Source organism: Natrix helvetica (assembly GCF_964273705.1).
Source record: "Natrix helvetica genome assembly, chromosome: 1".
Classification (NCBI taxonomy): Eukaryota; Metazoa; Chordata; class Lepidosauria; order Squamata; family Natricidae; genus Natrix; species Natrix helvetica.
The window spans coordinates 7,385,863-7,403,918 of record NC_138548.1 but is presented as its reverse complement, the minus strand read 5'-3'; the positions used below and the strand labels follow the sequence as shown (position 1 = coordinate 7,403,918).

The 18,056-nt window shown below is 46.9% G+C and overlaps 1 protein-coding gene across 3 annotated transcripts in view; it reads left to right on the top strand.

The window, feature by feature from the left end:
• MPND (MPN domain containing) overlaps positions 1-18,056 on the top strand; it is a 32,159-nt gene that overhangs the window by 9,683 nt on the left and 4,420 nt on the right. For all 3 annotated transcript variants that reach the window (XR_014174382.1, XM_081941452.1, XM_081941453.1), the window contains exons 6-12: positions 705-801; positions 2,500-2,572; positions 8,272-8,348; positions 11,719-11,887; positions 13,308-13,378; positions 16,118-16,207; positions 17,686-17,778. Coding sequence is in view for 2 of the 3 variants with exons in the window: in XM_081941452.1 (XP_081797578.1) it covers positions 705-801; positions 2,500-2,572; positions 8,272-8,348; positions 11,719-11,887; positions 13,308-13,378; positions 16,118-16,207; positions 17,686-17,778 (670 nt within the window). In the remaining variant the exon portion in view is untranslated. The remainder of the gene's footprint in view (positions 1-704; positions 802-2,499; positions 2,573-8,271; positions 8,349-11,718; positions 11,888-13,307; positions 13,379-16,117; positions 16,208-17,685; positions 17,779-18,056) is intronic.

Genomic DNA, 18,056 nt, shown 5'->3' with positions numbered 1-18,056 from the left:
ATGGGGAGGGGCTGGATTTGAGTTGGGAGACCTGGGTTCTAATGCCTCTCAGCCCAACCTGCCTCTTGGGGTTCTTGTTGGGGAGAATAATTGGGTGCTAGACCTTGAGATCATATACAAATCTAAGAAAGGAAGGGTAGGAGGGAGGGAGGGAGGGAGGAGGGAAGGGAGGAGGGAAAGAAGGAAATAGGAAGGAAGAAACAAAGGAAAAAGGAAGGGAGGGAGGGAGGAAAAAAGGAAGGGAGGGAGGGAGGGAGGAAAAAGGAAGGGAGGAAGAAATGAAGGAAAAGGGAGGAAGAAACAAAGGAAAAAGGAAGGGAGGAAGGGAGGAAGAAATGAAGGAAAAAGGAAGGGAGGGAGGAAAAAAGGAAGGGAGGGAGGGAGGAAGGAAAAAGAGAGGGAGGAAGAAATGAAGGAAAAAGGGAGGAAGAAACAAAGGAAAAACGGAAGGGAGGGAGGGAGGAAAAAGGGAGGGAGGAAGGGAGAAAGAAATGAAGGAAAAAGGGAGGAAGAAAGGAAAAAAAGGGAGGAAGGGAGGGAGGATAAAGGAAAGAAAAAATGGAAGGGAGGAACGAAGGAGAAAATGTACAGGGAGGAGGAAGGAAGGAGAAAGAGGAAGAAAGGGAGAGAGAGTCCTCCCACAAAGGAGGTTTCTAGTCCTCATGGATCACCACAATATTTGGGCTTTTCTTCCTTGCCTTTAGGAACCCACATACTTTGGTGGAGGTGACGACCTTCGCAGCCCTCAACAAATTCCAGCCCTTTAACGTGGCCATCTCAAGCAACGTTCTCTTGCTCGTGGTAGGTAACCCCTTTGCGCCCTGCAATGTCGGTCCAGGGTTGACTGGGGAATTCTGGGATTTCTGGATTCAGCGTATCCGGAGGGCAGAAGGACGATTTGCTGAACATTTTTATTGTGTTTGATTTATTGCAAGTGTTTGGAGGCTTGAGGAGAATTCAGTCGATGGGAAAGGACATCGAAGCAAATGAATCCGTCCAGGGCAAGGATAGGGAGTCCTGGACTTATGACAGTTCGTTTAGTGACCGTTTGACGTTACCACTGAAAAACGAGACTTACGATCAGTTTTCACACCTACAACCGTGGCAGGGTCCCCAGGGTCACGTCACGTGACCAAAATTCAAACACTTGGCAACTGGCGTGCATTGACAACGTGTCCTGCGGGGCGTGCGATTAATTCTTGTGTCCTTCTGACAAGCCAAGTCAGGGGTGTCCAAACTTGGGAACTTTAAGACTTGTGGACTTCAATTCCCAGAATTCCCTAGCCAGCCATGCTGGCTGGGGAATTCTGGGAGTTGGAGTCCACTAGTCTTAAAGTTCCCAAGTTTGGACACCCCTGAGCTAAGTCAATGGGGAAGCCGGATTCACTTAAGAGCCATGAGACTATCTTAACAACTGCAGTGATTCACTTAACAACAGTGGTAGGGAAGCTTGTAAAATGGGAGGGTAAAGCTCACTTAACAATGATCTGGCTTAGCAACAGAAACTTTTGGACTCAGTTGTGGTTGTAAGTCAAGGACTACCTACATAGGGGGGTACTGAGACAACTGACAATTGAGGTTGTTGGGGCCTTTGATGAGAGGGTTCGCCTCCCTTTGTATACATACATAGAGTTGTGTTTCTCGATATTGTTGATTCTAAGGTGGGTGGACTTCAACTCCCAGAATTCCCCTGCCAGCATCCTTTACGATGGGTGGACTTCAACTCCCAGAATTCCCCAGCCAGCATCCTTTAAGATGGGTGGACTTCAACTCCCAGAATTCCCCAGCCGGCATTGCTTTAAGATGGGTAGACTTCCACTCCCAGAATTCCCCAGCCGGCATTGCTTTAAGATGAGTGGACTTCAACTCCCAGAATTCCCCAGCCAGCATCCTTTACGATGGGTGGACTTCAACTCCCAGAATTCCCCAGCCGGCATGTTTTAAGATGGGTGGATTTCAACTCCCAGAATCCCCTAGCCGGCATGTTTTAAGATGGGTGGACTTCAACTCCCAGAATTCCCCAGCCAGCATTGCTTTAAGATGAGTGGACTTCAACTCCCAAAATTCCCCAGCCGGCATGTTTTAAGATGGGTGGACTTCAACTCCCAAAATTCCCCAGCCGGCATGTTTTAAGATGGGTGGACTTCAACTCCCAAAATTCCCCAGCCAGCATCCTTTAAGATGGGTGGACTTCAACTCCCAGAATTCCCCAAACAGCAAGGACCCCCACAGTCATTATTTTTATTTTACTATTATTAAATTTATATTGTCGCCTATTCACCCATGGCGACTCAAGGCGGCTTACGGAATATTCTCCTCCTCCTCCTCCTCCTCTCTTCTAGCATTGATGATATTACCTAAGTGGGTCATGAAACGTCTTCAAGAAAACGATCCAGCTCAAGAGGGCACCAAGGACCCCACAGTTCAATCGTGAGCTACAAATGTTCTCCTCTATTGCTTGTCCCGCTCATCCGTCTCCTTTGTTCACCTTTTCTTTAGGATTTCCACAGTCACTTAACAAAAAGCGAAGTGGTCGGCTACCTGGCAGGCCAATGGACCATCAACAGCCAATGTAAGTCCCCGAGGTCTTATCCTGAGGTGAGCTAAAAAGGTTGGGTGTTTGGGAAGTCGATGGGATCATTTTTCTATTCCTTCACAATTCACCCGTCTCCTTGGGAGCCAAAGAAAGAATGTTTTTCTCTCTGTTTTTTCACCCAAATCTTGGGAGTCATTCCCCATCCATCCATTGCAGTGACGTGCGGTCAGTGGAGGCAGGGGAGGCAGAGCCTCACCGCTCTCATCATAAAAAAAAATGGGGGAAAAGGGTCCCCTTCATGTTGACTTGGGCTCCGGTCCAGCTACCACCAACCAACGCCTGGGAAACACAGCTCCTCGGAGCTCCCCTATGCAGCCACCGCCCGCCCTCGCTGCCCCTTTCGTTGCTTTCCCATTCAGGCGGCTGCGCTGTCACCCCGCTCAAGCCTTGCCGCCTGCATGGGAAGCCGCCTGAATGGGAAATGGGAATGGGAAGCGCAGCCGCCTGAATGGGAAAGTAACGAAAGGGGCAGCGAGGGCAGGCAGTGGCTGCAGGCGGCAAGGCTTGAGCGGGGTGAAAGCGCAGCCCCTTTTCTTTGCTTTCCCATTCACCCCGCTCAAGCCTTGCCGCCGGGCCCCCCGGAGCCACTTTTCCTGGGCAGTGATTGGTGAAGCCGCTTGACAACCACACAGCCGGCCCGCCGCCTCTCGGGTCTTTAGGAAGCAAACGCAAAGCAACCCACCGCCACGGGCCCGCGTTTGTGGGTGCCGGCGGCTGCAAGCCTCAGATGGGCTCTTCTTCTTCTTCCTCCTCTCCCATACCCCTGGGAAGCTCCTGCCCCCATTTTGTGCATCTCCCTCCCTCACCCCGATTTTTTTCTCGGAGTCGGTGGCTCGGGAAAGGCCCGCCCTGTAAGTGAGTCTCTCGTTTGATGTGGGGCCATTCCTGGGAGCCGGCGGGTCTTTTGCTGGCTGCCAAGGCAGGGCGTACTCTGAGGTGATGACGCTGAAGAAGCCGTGCAGGAGGAGTTAGGGGGATGCAGAAGGCCTGAGGGAGCTGGGGATCGGGCTTTGGGTTGGTGGGAGACCTTGAAGGAGTGGGGGGGGGAAAGGGACTGGCGCCGGTGGAGGAAGCAACGCTACGTGGATCAGTGCACTCCGCAGTCCCCTTAATGTTCACTCAGGAAGGTGGGGAATGGGACCACGTGTGCTGGAGGCTGAGGCTGCCTCAGCCTCCTGCACACGTGGTCCCATTCCCTGCCTTCCTGATGACGTCACCAGCCTCACCAGCCATAACCCTCACCGCATGTCACTGATCCATTGTATAGGTAATCCTGGACACACAACCAGGATTGTGACCTTTCAAAGTTACAACGGCAGTGAAAAAGCTGAATTATGACCGGTTCTTTCTCTATAGGTAGTCCTCGACTTGTAAACAGTTCATTTAGTGACAGTTCAAAGTTAGAGCGGCACTGAAATAAGAGACTTCGGATCATTTTTCACACTTACGACCGTTGTATCATCCCTACGGTCACATGACCAAAATTTATATATAAATGTTTATTTATTTTTCTTTAAAAAAGACAAGACAACACATACAGCACAAGAGCAGGGAAGTAAAAAAAGAAAAACACACATTTTCATCAAGCATGTCGTTTGATTACAAGTTTTTGTGCGGTGGTTTTTACAATTAAGGATACAGTCACTAATTATCCATTAAACATAGTTAAATATTTCATTGAGCATTGCATGTTCAAGTTACCATTAGTATCACATGACCAAAATTCACTTTCTGGGCAACGGGCTCATATTTAGGACGGTCCTGGAGTCACGCGATCCCCTTTTGCGACCGTCTGGCAAGCAACGTCAGCGGGGAAGCCAAATTCACTTCACAACCGCGTGACTGACTTAACAACACTTAACAACCGGGGCAGGAAATTTTTGTAAAACGGGGCAAAAACTCACTTAACTCTCTTGTCCTGTTTAGCAACAGAAAAGTTTGTGGTTACTTGTGGTCGAGGATTTCACACTGGAGGAACTAGCAGAAAGCAAATTGTTATATTCTGAATATTGCTTGACCTCCAAATCTAAAGATAGATAAAGAAATATTACTAAAATAGGGTAAGGAAACTCTACAAGAGCATAATTGGAGTGATTAGAGGGCATTTCCTGCACCCAGCGTGAATGTGGAGTGGAAAAACCTTTGAGGTGTTTCCAACTGTTTGATTTTATTTGGCACAGAAATCTTCCAGATTTAATTTTTGGCCTCGACAAGGAAAGGGCTGGACTTTTCCGGCAGCCACAAAATACAACTTTATTTGTGGTTGAAAGACATTTCTTGAAAGAAAGAAAGAAAGACAGAACTGTTTTTATGATTTTTAGCCAGAGAATACATTAAATCTCACAACCAAACTATTGTCCACAAAATAAATATAACTTCGCACACTCAATACAGTTTCAATTTGTCATATTTATAAGAAAAGGAGGGCGTATTTTGCCAGCCACATAAGTACAACTGAATTTGTGGTTTGAAGAAAGGAATGAATGGATGAGGTTTTATTATGGCCTTTGGCTGATCGGTAAATAAAATAAACCCCACAATCGGTCCCTTTGTCCTTGCAATCAATAAAATGACTGTGTGGTAGCACAATCAATGCAGTTACATCAGCAGTGACTGATGTCTTGTTTTAACAGAAATATAAAAAGCCATTGTAAAAAACCACTGTAGTTAGAGCAAGTATCTAACACCATTTTATTTCTATTTGGGCTGATATCTGCAAGACAGTGAATTACTTAAAATTTCTAAATCATATAAAAAGTCACGAAGTAGTAATTTCCTTCCTGGTATCCCAACACAGAATAGCATATTGTAAAGAACATGAGGAAAACATACAATGATAATGTTATACAGTGTTTCTCAATTTTGACCACTTTAAGATGTGTGGACTTCAACTCCCAGAATTCCCCAGTTAGAATGCTTTAAGATGGATGGACTTCAATTCCCAGATATCCCAGCCAGAATGCTTTCAGATGCCTGGACTTCCACGCCCAGAATTCCTCAGCCAGAATGCTTCAAGATGGATGGACTTCCAGAATTCCCCAGCCAGTATACTTTAAGATGGCTGGAATTCAACTCCCAGAATTCCCTAGCCAGAATGCTTCAAGATGGCTGGACTTCAACTCCCAGAATTCCCTAGCCAGAATGCTTCAAGATGGCTGGACTTCAACTCCCAGAATTCTTCAGCCAGTATCCTAGCTGGGGAATTCTGGGAGTTGAAGTCCATCCATCTTAAAAGTGGTGAAGATTGAGAAACATCAACTTATGATAAGCTTAGAAAGGGACGTAGTTGATCTGAACTTACTTAACAACTGCAGTGATTCGCTTAACAACAATGGCAAAAAAAAGTCGTAAAACAACTATGAATCACTGAACCACCATCTTGCTCAGCAATGGAAATTCTGGCCCTAATTGTGGTTTTAAGCTGAGGACGCCAAAGTTGGCAGCTTGAAGACTTGTGGACTTCAACTCCCAGGATTCACTTATGAACTTCAACTTCCAGAATTCCCTTGTGGACTTCCATTCCCAGAATTCCCTTGTGGACGTCCACTCCCAGAATTCCCTTGTGAACTTCCACTCCCAGAATTCCCTTGTGGACTTCCACTCCCAGAATTCCCTTGTGGACTTCCATTCCCAGAATTCTCTTGTGGACGTCCATTCCCAGAATTCCCTTGTGAACTTCCACTCCCAGAATTCCCTTGTGGACTTCCATTCCCAGAATTCCCTTGTGAACTTCCACTCCCAGAATTCCCTTGTGGACGTCCACTCCCAGAATTCCCTTGTGGACTTCCACTCCCAGAATTCCCTTGTGGAGGTCCATTCCCAGAATTCCCTTGTGGATGTCCACTCCCAGAATTCCCTTGTGGACGTCCACTCCCAGAATTCCCTTGTGAACTTCCACTCCCAGAATTCCCTTGTGGACTTCCATTCCCAGAATTCCCTTGTGGACTTCCATTCCCAGAATTCCCTTGTGAACTTCCACTCCCAGAATTCCCTTGTGAACTTCCACTCCCAGAATTCCCTTGTGGACTTCCACTCCCAGAATTCCCTTGTGAACTTCCATTCCCAGAATTCCCTTGTGGACTTCCATTCCCAGAATTCCCTTGTGGACGTCCATTCCCAGAATTCCCTTGTGAACTTCCACTCCCAGAATTCCCTTGTGAACTTCCACTCCCAGAATTCCCTTGTGGACTTCCATTCCCAGAATTCCCTTATGGACGTCCATTCCCAGAATTCCCTTGTGAACTTCCACTCCCAGAATTCCCTTGTGGACTTCCACTCCCAGAATTCCCTTGTGGACTTCCACTCCCAGAATTCCCTTGTGAACTTCCACTCCCAGAATTCCCTTGTGGACTTCCATTCCCAGAATTCCCTTGTGGACTTCCACTCCCAGAATTCCCTTGTGGAGGTCCATTCCCAGAATTCCCTTGTGGATGTCCACTCCCAGAATTCCCTTGTGGACGTCCACTCCCAGAATTCCCTTGTGAACTTCCACTCCCAGAATTCCCTTGTGGACTTCCATTCCCAGAATTCCCTTATGGACGTCCATTCCCAGAATTCCCTTGTGAACTTCCACTCCCAGAATTCCCTTGTGGACTTCCATTCCCAGAATTCCCTTGTGGACTTCCATTCCCAGAATTCCCTTGTGAACTTCCACTCCCAGAATTCCCTTGTGGACTTCCACTCCCAGAATTCCCTTGTGAACTTGCACTCCCAGAATTCCTTTGTGGACTTCCATTCCCAGAATTCCCTTGTGGACGTCCATTCCCAGAATTCCCTTGTGGACGTCCACTCCCAGAATTCCCTTGTGGATGTCCACTCCCAGAATTCCCTTGTGGACTTCCACTCCCAGAATTCCCTTGTGAACTTCCACTCCCAGAATTCCCTTGTGAACTTCCACTCCCAGAATTCCCTTGTGGACGTCCATTCCCAGAATATCCTGTGGACGTCCACTCCCAGAATTCCCTTGTGGACGTCCACTCCCAGAATTCCCTTGTGGACGTCCACTCCCAGAATTCCCTTGTGGACGTCCACTCCCAGAATTCCCTTGTGGACGTCCACTCCCAGAATTCCCTTGTGAACTTCCATTCCCAGAATTCCCTTGTGGATGTCCACTCCCAGAATTCCCTTGTGGACGTCCATTCCCAGAATTCCCTTGTGGACGTCCACTCCCAGAATTCCCTTGTGGATGTCCACTCCCAGAATTCCCTTGTGGACGTCCACTCCCAGAATTCCCTTGTGGACGTCCACTCCCAGAATTCCCTTGTGAACTTCCATTCCCAGAATTCCCTTGTGGACGTCCACTCCCAGAATTCCCTTGTGGACGTCCACTCCCAGAATTCCCTTGTGAACTTCCATTCCCAGAATTCCCTTGTGGACTTCCACTCCCAGAATTCCCTTGTGGACGTCCATTCCCAGAATTCCCTTGTGGATGTCCACTCCCAGAATTCCCTTGTGGACGTCCACTCCCAGAATTCCCTTGTGGACGTCCACTCCCAGAATTCTGGGAGTTGAAGTCCACAGGCCTTAAAGTTGCCAAGTTTGGAAACCCCTGCTCTAAACTTATCCTATTTTGACCCTGATTGATGTATAAGGTTGCAAGTTAACAAATTGGAGCGGGGGGAGGGAAATCCTTGTTTAACCATAACCTCGTTGTGTTATGCTGTGTTGTGTCTCAGTGCTGACGGTGCTGCGGGCGTTCCCTTGCCGGTCGCGACTTGGAGACGGGGAATTGGCAGCCATCGTGGAAGAAGAGGTGAGGTGATGGATGGAAATGACCAGGGGCGGGATTGAAAAATGTTAGCAAGCGGTTTTCTGCCCAGTTGCTGGCTGGGTGGGTCTGGCGATGGTGGGTGTGGCCTGTCAGGGGAAAAAAACACCCTGAGGAAAAATTGAGGTTTATGGACCGGGCTGATTCCCAGCAGCATATCATTTAAGATGTTAAGAAAAGAAAAGAAAAGTCTTTGAGAAGTATATTCTAATTAATAAACAAACTTTAATACGAAAATAATAAAAGTAAATAAAACAGAAAGTTAACTAAATTGTTACATTTTGATAATAAAAGTTCCGTCTGCCAGCATGCTTGGCAGTCGGACAAAAAACAAAGGGAAGCTCTGGAATGTGTGAATCATGCGCAGTAAATCACTTTCAGATAACTTTTTATGACCTGCGCAATAAAGCTTTCTCAGTTTAACTCTTCAGTGTCAGTTTCAGTCAGTTCATGTCTAGCAAACTTTTTAACATCGTGACATGGCCTACTTGGCCTCTTGCACCACGGCGGGGTGGGGGTGGTTTTCGCCCTCCCAAACCTCCGGAGGTTAGAAATGGGCCCGGTTTTTGCCCTCCCAGAGCCTTCGCGCAGGCCCTGCACTTAATCTGGCATGACCAACGGGATGTGTAGAGACTCCTGGGAGGGGAGGGGCAGGGTGGGCAGGGCCAGCTGGCCCTTGCAACAACCGGTTCAACGAACCGGATGCAAAATTAACAACCGGTTCGCCCAAAGTGGTGCGAATCGGCTGAATCCCACCCCTGGAAATGAGAAAGGATCTCCTTGGATCCTCAAAAGGATCGGCCGGAAAGATCCCTTCCAGTTTCAAAGCACTGCTCAAGCAGTTTCCAGTTATCCTTACCGTAAAGTGTCATTTGAAATAGCCTGCAGGTAGTCCTCGACTTACGACAGCAGTTGGGGACCTGAACCTTCGTCGTTAAAGCGATGTGGTTGTTCGGTGAGGCATCCTGTGGCCACAATATGTGGTCTGGTCAGAAGATGGCTGGGAAAGTCACAGTTATGAGCTCACATAATGTTGGGATTCTGCAGTAGATAAAGAATTCTATTCTATTCTAAATGTGAGCTAAGCACCCAGATTGCGATCACGCGAGCATGAGAATGCTGCAGCCATCGTAAGTACGAGGACCGGTCATAAGGCACTTTTTTAGTACCATTGTAACTTTGAATGATTGCTAAAGAATAGTCATTTTTTTCAACACCGTTGTGATGTTGTGGCCCGCCAGCATCCAGCAGAGCAGGCAGCAGATTCGGACAATGAGGAGGTTGGGAAGGAACCTGGGCCAGTCCTAGAGTCTAGGGAAAGCTCGGACGAGGGCTCTGTGTCGGAGGCAGAGAGGGGGCCAGGGCCGTCCAACAGTTATCAGCTGCCTTCAGTCAGACATCAGTGGGGCAGAAGAACAGCTGGAGCCTGTTCCCAGTGTGTGCATGCACAGAGTTGCCAGATGAAGGGAACAGCTAAAGAACAGGGGTTGAGTTGGGAGTAAGGCCACAGGTGGACGATGAATGGCCCCTCCCAGAGGAAATAAAAGAGGAGAGAAAAAGGGGAGTGGAGTTTGCAGGAGACAATTAGTACCCTTAATTGGTTGCCAAGTTTTGCAGATACAGCAATCTGTATCTGGCCTGTGACTGTAAATCCTTCCTCGAATGCTGTATGTTGTGAATGAGCAGAATTCACTGTAAATTAATAAAAAGGGGTTTTTTTGCCTGGACAAGGCGTTTGCTTTATGCTCTTGGGAAGCCTAGGTCAGAACATGTAACTTCAAACGGTCACTAAACGAACGGTTGTAAGTCGAGGACTACCTGTAGTTGACTTTGAAGGTCACAGAGAGGGGATAACATTGCAAACTCGGCCATCTCATTCATGCCAGACTGTTGTGTTTCCTTTTGCCCCTCCTGTTTCAATTAACTTTTTTGATTTTATTGAATTGTGGCTGTGCTCACACAACAGAAGCCATCTGGTCAATTAAAACACAGTGGATAGAAGCTTGGCTAATTATTTTGTGGCTTAATAAGTCCATCAGTGTGAGAGGTCAATCAGTCCGAGGCGTCTGGGTTATTTTTATGGGTCAAGAAAACTGGGCTAATGTACAAAGTGGGTTATGTGAATGCAGCTGTAGTTTGACTTGATTGAAATGGATAATACCAGAAAGATGAAATAGGCAGCTGGGTGTAGCTTTGGAAGCAGAAAAGAGGGGGAAAGAGTGCAGAGAAGAGCAACAAAGATGATTAGGGGACTGGAGGCTAAAACATATGAAGAACGGTTGCAGGAACTGGGTATGTTTAGCTTAAGAGAAAGAAGGACTAGGGGAGACATGATAGCAGTGTTCCAATATCTCAGGGGTTGCAACAAAGAAGAGGGAGTCAAACTATTCTCCAAGGCACCCGAGGGTAGAACAAGAAGCAATGGGTGGAAACTAATCAAGGAGAGAAGCAACTTAGAACTGAGGAGAAATTTCCTGACAGTGAGAACAATTAATCAGTGGAACAGAAGTTGCCTCCAGAAGTTGTGAATGCTCCAACACTGGAAGTCTTTAAGGAGATGTTGGATAGCCATTTGTCTGAAACGGTGTAGGGTTTCCTGCTTAGGCAGGGGGTTGGACTAGAAGACCTCCAAGGTCCCTTCCAACTCTGCTGTTGTGTGGTGTGGTGTGGTGTGGTGTGGTGTGGTGTGGTATGGTATGGTATGGTATGCCTAAAGTTGGACTAGAACTCACCGTCTCCTAGTAATTGGCCCAAAGTCACCCAGCTGGCTTTCATGGCTAAGACAGGACTAGAACTCACTATCTCCCAGTGATTGACCCAAAGTCACCTAGCCAACTTTCAAAGCTAAATTGGGACTAGAACTCACCGTCTTCTGGTGATTGACTCACATTCACCTTGCTGGCTTTTGTACCCAAGGCGGGACTAGAACTCACGATCAATCTCCCGCGTCCTAGACTTAACCACTAGACTACACCAAACCGGTACTCAGTTTATTTAGATTATATTATATTAGCTTAGTTTAGTTTGGATTAGTCTAGTTTAGTTTAATATTTAATTTAATATTAATTTAATTTAATCATTGTTTAGATTATTTTAATTATACAGGGGTCTCCAACCTTAGCCAGTTTAAGACCTGTGGACTTCGATTCCCAGAATTCCTCAGCCAGCTTTGCTGGCTGAGGAATTCTGGGAATTGAAGTCCACAGGTCTTAAAGCGGTTAAGGTTGGAGACACGTGTTTTAATAACACTGTTCGAAGACCAATGGAACGAAACAATTTATAGAGGCTAATTGAGCCCTAAAAGCCTAATGAAGGAAAACGAACGGGGTACCCCGAATCCTCTTGTCCTTTCCAGATCTGCCAAAACCTCTTCCTGAGGGGTCTGTCGCTGGTGGGCTGGTACCACAGTCACCCCTTTAGCCACCCGCTGCCCTCTTTGCAAGACATCGACCTGCAGATGGATTACCAGCTGAAGCTCCAGGGAACCAGCAACAGCTTCCAGCCGTGCTTGGCGCTCATTTGTGGTAGGTTGCAAAAGGGGGTGTCTGCCAGTTTTGGAGAGCTCTGAAGGCAGAAAACAGGGTGGGGGGTCAAGGGCCATTGTAGCCCTGGGGGGGGGCTGATTGTTCTGACCCAGCTCCCCAAACACGACAAACCGTCTGAAGTGAACACCAAGATTGCTTTATTAGGAGCGCCGTAATCCCCGGCAAAACATTTTTCTCACAACGCAGTCTGTCCGGCCAGTTGTCTGCCCCATCTATTCATCTCTGCCTCCCTGCCTTTTATCCCCAAAGCTAGGGTGGGGCTTCTCTAGCAATGGTGGCTCTTCCATCCTAAGGACCTGCCCATAGATTTCCACAGCTCTCCTCTCCTCTGCCTTCTGTGCATCCGCACGTCAGGCACTGGACCCAGCTGTTCCTCCTCTTCCTCATCAGCCACCTCCAGACCTGGGGGCTGTTGACTCTCCATCTGAGGGCTGACGGATGGCTAGGGTCTGCCTGTGTGTGTCTCTCTCTCTCTGACAGCTCCACTCCCTCTTCCCCCTTGGAGCTCTCAGGTTGCCTTGATGCCGAGCCTGATTCCCACGCCGCCGCCTCCTCCTCCTCCTCCTCCTCCTCCTCCTCCTCCTCCTCCTCCTCCTCCTCCTCCTCCTCCTCCTCCTCCTCCTCCTCCTCCTCCCCTGATTCGGCTGATGGAGGGGCCGGCAGCCCACAAGCCACAATACTTATATAAAGCAAAGCAAATAGTATATTATTCATCTCCCATCAGAAACTGCTAAACTAAATGTATTTATTTATTTGTATCTGGACTTCATTGTTTTTGCAAATAGCTTAAGGCTGCAAACATATCTAGCATACTTTGCTCCTCCTAGTTTCCCCATAAGAACAATTCTGCGAGGTGGGCTGGGGTAAGAGAGAAGGACTGGCCCGAGACCACCCAGCTGGCTTTAATGGGCTAAGATGGGACTAAAACTCCCAGTCTCCTGGTGATTGGCCCAAGACCACCCAACTGGCTTTCGTGCCTAAGGTGGGACTAGAACTCCCTATCTCCTAGTCAAAGTCACCCATCCAGCTTTCGTGTCTAAGGCAGGACTAGAACTCAGCTTACTCCTTAACTTACATCTACAACTGAGCTCAAAATTTCTGTTGCTAAGTGAGACCGTTGTTAACTGAGTTTTGCACCTTTTTATGACCTTTCCGGCCACAGTTGTTGAGCGAACCTGGGTTTCCCGTTGATTTTGCTTGTCACATGACTCCGGGATACTGCAACCGTTACATATCCGTTACCAAATGCCTAGATTCTGACAATAGCTGTAAGTCGAGAACTATCTGTGCTTTTTTCGTCACCCACGATGGGACCAAGGGAGAGGGCAGTGTTTGCTGTCCCCAATGAGGCATGAAACCTCTGACTGTTCATCCAAGCATTTCTTTCTCTCCGTCCCAGGTCCTTACTACCATGGCAATCAAGGTGTAGAGTCCAAGATCTCCCCCTTCTGGGTTATGCCACCTCCGGAGGCAAGTATGAACATCCCCGGCACCAAGAACTGGCTGGGTTGTGCTGGTGGCCTTGAAGGATTTTAAGCCTGTTTCTGCTTTAAATACACTGCGTGAATGTTTAACTGACTTAGGAAGAACCGCAGACAATTTGGGAATCGCAGGGAAGACTTCAGGATCTTGGGAAAAAAAGTAATAAAGAAAAATCATTTGTCCAGGATGCAATAAGGTCTCCAGTCTTGGGCAGGAGGTTGGATTAGAAGACCTCCAAGGTCCCTTCCAGCCCTAGGAGTCTATGACTCTATGATTCTATGTCTATGAATCTATGGTTCTATGATTCTAGACGCTATGATTCTGTGATTGTATGGCTATGATTCTATAAATCTATGATTCTATGACTATGATTCTATGTCTGTGAATCTATGGTTCTATGATTCTAGACGCCATGATTCTGTGATTGTATGGCTATGATTCTATAAATCTATGATTCTATGACTATGATTCTATGTCTGTGAATCTATGGTTCTATGACTATGATAGATTCTGTGATTCTAAGATTCTATGAGTCTATGTCTAGCAATCTACGAACCTATGGTTCTGTCACTATGGTTCTATGACTCAGATTCTATGATTCTGTGATTCTATGTCTAGGAATCTATGGTTCTACGATTCAAGACTATGATTCTGTGGCTATAAATTCTATAACTCTATGATTCTATGACTATGATTCTATGTCTAGGAATCTATGGTTCTATGACTATGGTTCTATCACTCAGATTCTATGTCTAGGAATCTATGGTTCTATGATTGTAGACTCTATGATTCTGTGATTCTATGGCTATAATTCTATAAATCTATGACTCTGATTCTAGTATTCTAGACCAGGGGTGTCAAACTTGATTTCATTGAGGGCTGCATCAGGGTTGTTTGACCTTGGAGGGCCGTCTCTCTCTCTCTCTCTCTCTCTCTCTCTCTCTCTCTCTCTCTCTCTCTCTCTGTGTGTGTGTGTGTGCGTGTGTGTGTGTGTGTGTGTGTGTGTGTGTGTGTGTGGCGTGGCCGGGTGTGGGCAGGGTTGGCCATGGTTGGTGTGTCGGGGGCATCTATGGTGGCCAAATGCTAAGGCAGAACTACCCTCAAACCCTCCCTACCTCTCATTATAAATTCCTTCCTTCTCTCTTCCTTCTCCTTTCTTCTTCCTTCCCCTCTTTCCTTATTTTTTCTTCCTGGCTCTCCTCCCATCTTTCCTCTTTCCCTTTCTCCTTTCCTGCCCCTTCCTGGATGCTCAAATGCAAAAAGAGAAACATTTCACCTTTTGTTTTAGCAGAGGGCTGCCAAAAACAGAGCCTTGGGTGGGTGGGGGCTGCGAGCAGTCCCCTGGTACTCCATTTTCAGCCGCAATGGCCTCCTGCAGCCCTCTGCCAGTGAAAATGGAGCTCCGTTTTCACTAGCAGAGCCACTGCAGGCCAGTCCCTGCTTGCTGTTTCCAAGCCGGTCCCGCGTGGCCAGATATAAGCAGTCCCCCAGGCCGGATCCAGCCCGCGGGCCTTGAGTTTGATACCCTTTTCTAGACTGTGATTTACTTTGTTGATCTACTTTGTGGCATTGTGTGATCAGCACTTCTGCTAGAGTTCATTTCAAAGAAAGACCGAGATGCCAGAATTTCCTTAAGGGCTGCGGCAAAATAGTCATCCAATTGGGTGTGACTCATTTGACAAGCACCAGGAACGGACGTTCTGATCCCCACTGTGGTTTTAAGTCGAGGGCTACCTAAAGGGGACGGGGATTTTTAATGCTATATGCCTCTCGGGTTCCCTGTGTGTGTGTGTGTGTTGGGCAGCCCTAGACATCTAATCAATCAATCAATCAATCAATCAATCAATCAGACAAGGACTGTGTGCAGGCAGGGCTCAAATCTTCTTCCAGATAATTTTCACTGTATGCACATGCCTAAAAACCAGTGAAGTTTTATTCAAAAAGGACTCAAAACTTCCTTCCTTCCTTCCTCTCTCTCTCTCTCCCTCCTACCTTTCTGTTTTCTTTCTTTCTATTCTTTTTCTTTTCCTTCCTTCCCTCTCTCCCTCTTTTCTTTTTCCTGTTTTTCTTCCTTTTGCTTTCCTCCTGCTCTCCCTCCTGCCGTTCTTTCTCTTTTTCTCTTTCTTTATTTTTCATCTTTCTATTCCTTTCCTCCCTTTTTCTTCCATCCTTCCTCTGTTCCTCCTTTTTTTTCTTGTCTTTCTTTGTCTTTTTTCCTTCTTTTTCCTTTCCTTCCTTCCTCTCTCCCTACCTTTTTTTCTTTCTATTCCTTTTCTTTCCCTTCCTTCTTTCCCTCTCACTCTTATCTTTCTTTCTTTTTTCTTGTTTTGCTTCCTTTTCCTTCCCTCCCTCTCTCCCTCCTGCCTTTCTTTTTCTTTCTCTTCCTTTTTTGTCTTTCTCTTCCTTTCTCTTCCCTTTTCTTCCATCCTTCCTCTCTCTTTCTTTTTCTTGTCATTCTGTCTTTTTTCCTTTTTTCCCTTCCTTCCTTCCCTCTCCCTTTTTTCCTTTCTTTTTTCATTGTTTTCCTTCCTTTTCCTTCCCTCCCTCTCCCTCCTGCCTTTCTTTCTTTTTCTCTTCCTTTTTTGTCTTTCTCTTCCTTTCCTTCCTTTTTCTTCCATCCTTCCACTCTCCCTCCTTTTTCTTTCTTTTTCTTGTCTTTCTTTCTTTGTCTTTTTTCCTTTCCTTTCCTTTCTTTTCTTCCTTCCCACTTTCATTTTCCTTCCCCAGCAACGACCTTATGACTACGGCATTCCCATGGAGGTTGAAGTCACCTACATCCAGGATGGGTTTTTAACAAACGACATTCTCCACGAAATGGTATATCCTCTTTCTCTCCATTCTCTTACTCAGGGACATTTCGTGGCATTGTGACCCAAGCACACCACTATTCTGATATTTAAAAAAGCTTATGGGGTCGCAGAAATGAAATTTACAGGGGTGGTGACATCTCACAAGAAAACTGCCCGTTGCTGTGGATTTAACTCTAGAGAGGAGTGTTTCTCAACCTTGGTGACTTTAAGTCCTGTGGACTTCAACTCCCAGAATCCCCCAGCCATCAAGCTACAATTAATCAGTGGAACAGAAGTTGCCTCCAGAAGTTGTGAATGCTCCAACACTGGAAGTCTTTAAGAAGATGTTGGATAGCCATTTGTCTGAAATGGTGCAGGGTTTCCTGCCTAGGCAGGGGGTTGGACTAGAAGACCTCCAAGGTCCCTTCCAACTCTGCTATTGTATTGTATTGTATAGGTTGAGAAACACTCCTCTCTAGAGTATTACACTCTATTGCCAAAAGTATTATCTCCTCCATCCAAATAATCAGAATCAGGTGTTCCAATCACTTCTGTGGCCACAGGGGTATAAAACCAAGCACCTAGGCATGCAGGCTGTTTTGACACACATTGGTGAAAGGATGGGTCACTCTCAGGAGCTCAGTGAACTCCAGCGTGGAACTGTGATCAGATGCCACCTGGGCAACAAATCCAGTCGTGACATTTCCTCGCTCCTAAATAGTCCACAGTCAACTGTCAGCTGAACGTGGAAGTGTTTGGGGACGACAGCAGCTCAGCCACGAAGTAGTAGGCCACGTAAACTTGTCCAACATCAGTGTGTGATCTCACAAATGCGCTTCTGGAAGAATGGTCCAAAATTCCCATCAACACACTTGTGGAGAGCCTTCCCAGAAGAGTTGAAGCTGTTATAGCTGCCAAGAGTGGACCAACGTCATATTGAACCCCATGGATTAGGAATGGGATGTCACGTACAGTCAGTTCCTATGCAAGGAAAGGCAGGTGAGCGAATACTTTTGGCAATATAGTGTATCTTTCAAGCTCGGCCCTTTTTAAGAGCTGTGGATTTCAACTCCCAGAATTCCCCAGTCAGCATAAGTTATGCCAGTTCTTGTATGGGTCACCATGTGACTCTGCCTGATTTCACACCCATTTTTTTCTAGCAATTGCTAAATGAATCTATTTTACCCAATGGGTGGTGTTTTTTTTTTGTTGGAAATTAGAAGTAAATGTTGATTTCCAGAGGAAGAAAAAGTCATAAATTGCGGTCACATGATTGTTGGGCACGGCCGTAAACCTGGACTGGTTGCCACGGGCCCAAAATTCGATCCCATAACCACGGGGATGGTGGTGTTGGCTGCCTGAACTTCAGAACCGTATCCTAAATTACAGCGGGGAGGTCCGTCGGAAGTCAGGACAGTCATAAGTTGAGGACTGCCTGGAACTCGCCTAACAAGGGCAGGTGGTTGTGTCTTTCCTTCCATTATTTGTTTTCTAACCTGTTTCCAGATGCTGCTGGTGGAATTTTACAAAGGGGCACCTGACATGGTGAAGTTCCAGGATGCATGGAGTCAGGAACAGACCTACCTGGATAAACTCAAGGTAAGGACTCCTATGTGCCACCTGTGGCACATGTGCCATAGTTTTGCCATCACGGACGTAGACTTGCGTACCGCTTCACAGTGTTTTTACAGCCCTCTCTGAGCGGTTTACAGTCAGCCTGTTGCTCCCAACAATCCGGGTCAGTGACGTGCGGTGAGGTTTATGGCTGGTGAGGCACTGACACAGTGGTGGGTTTCGAATATTTTTAGACTTGCGGACTTCAACTCCCAGAATTCCACAGCCAGGCATGCTCAGTTCCGATTTAAAACGACAGCATT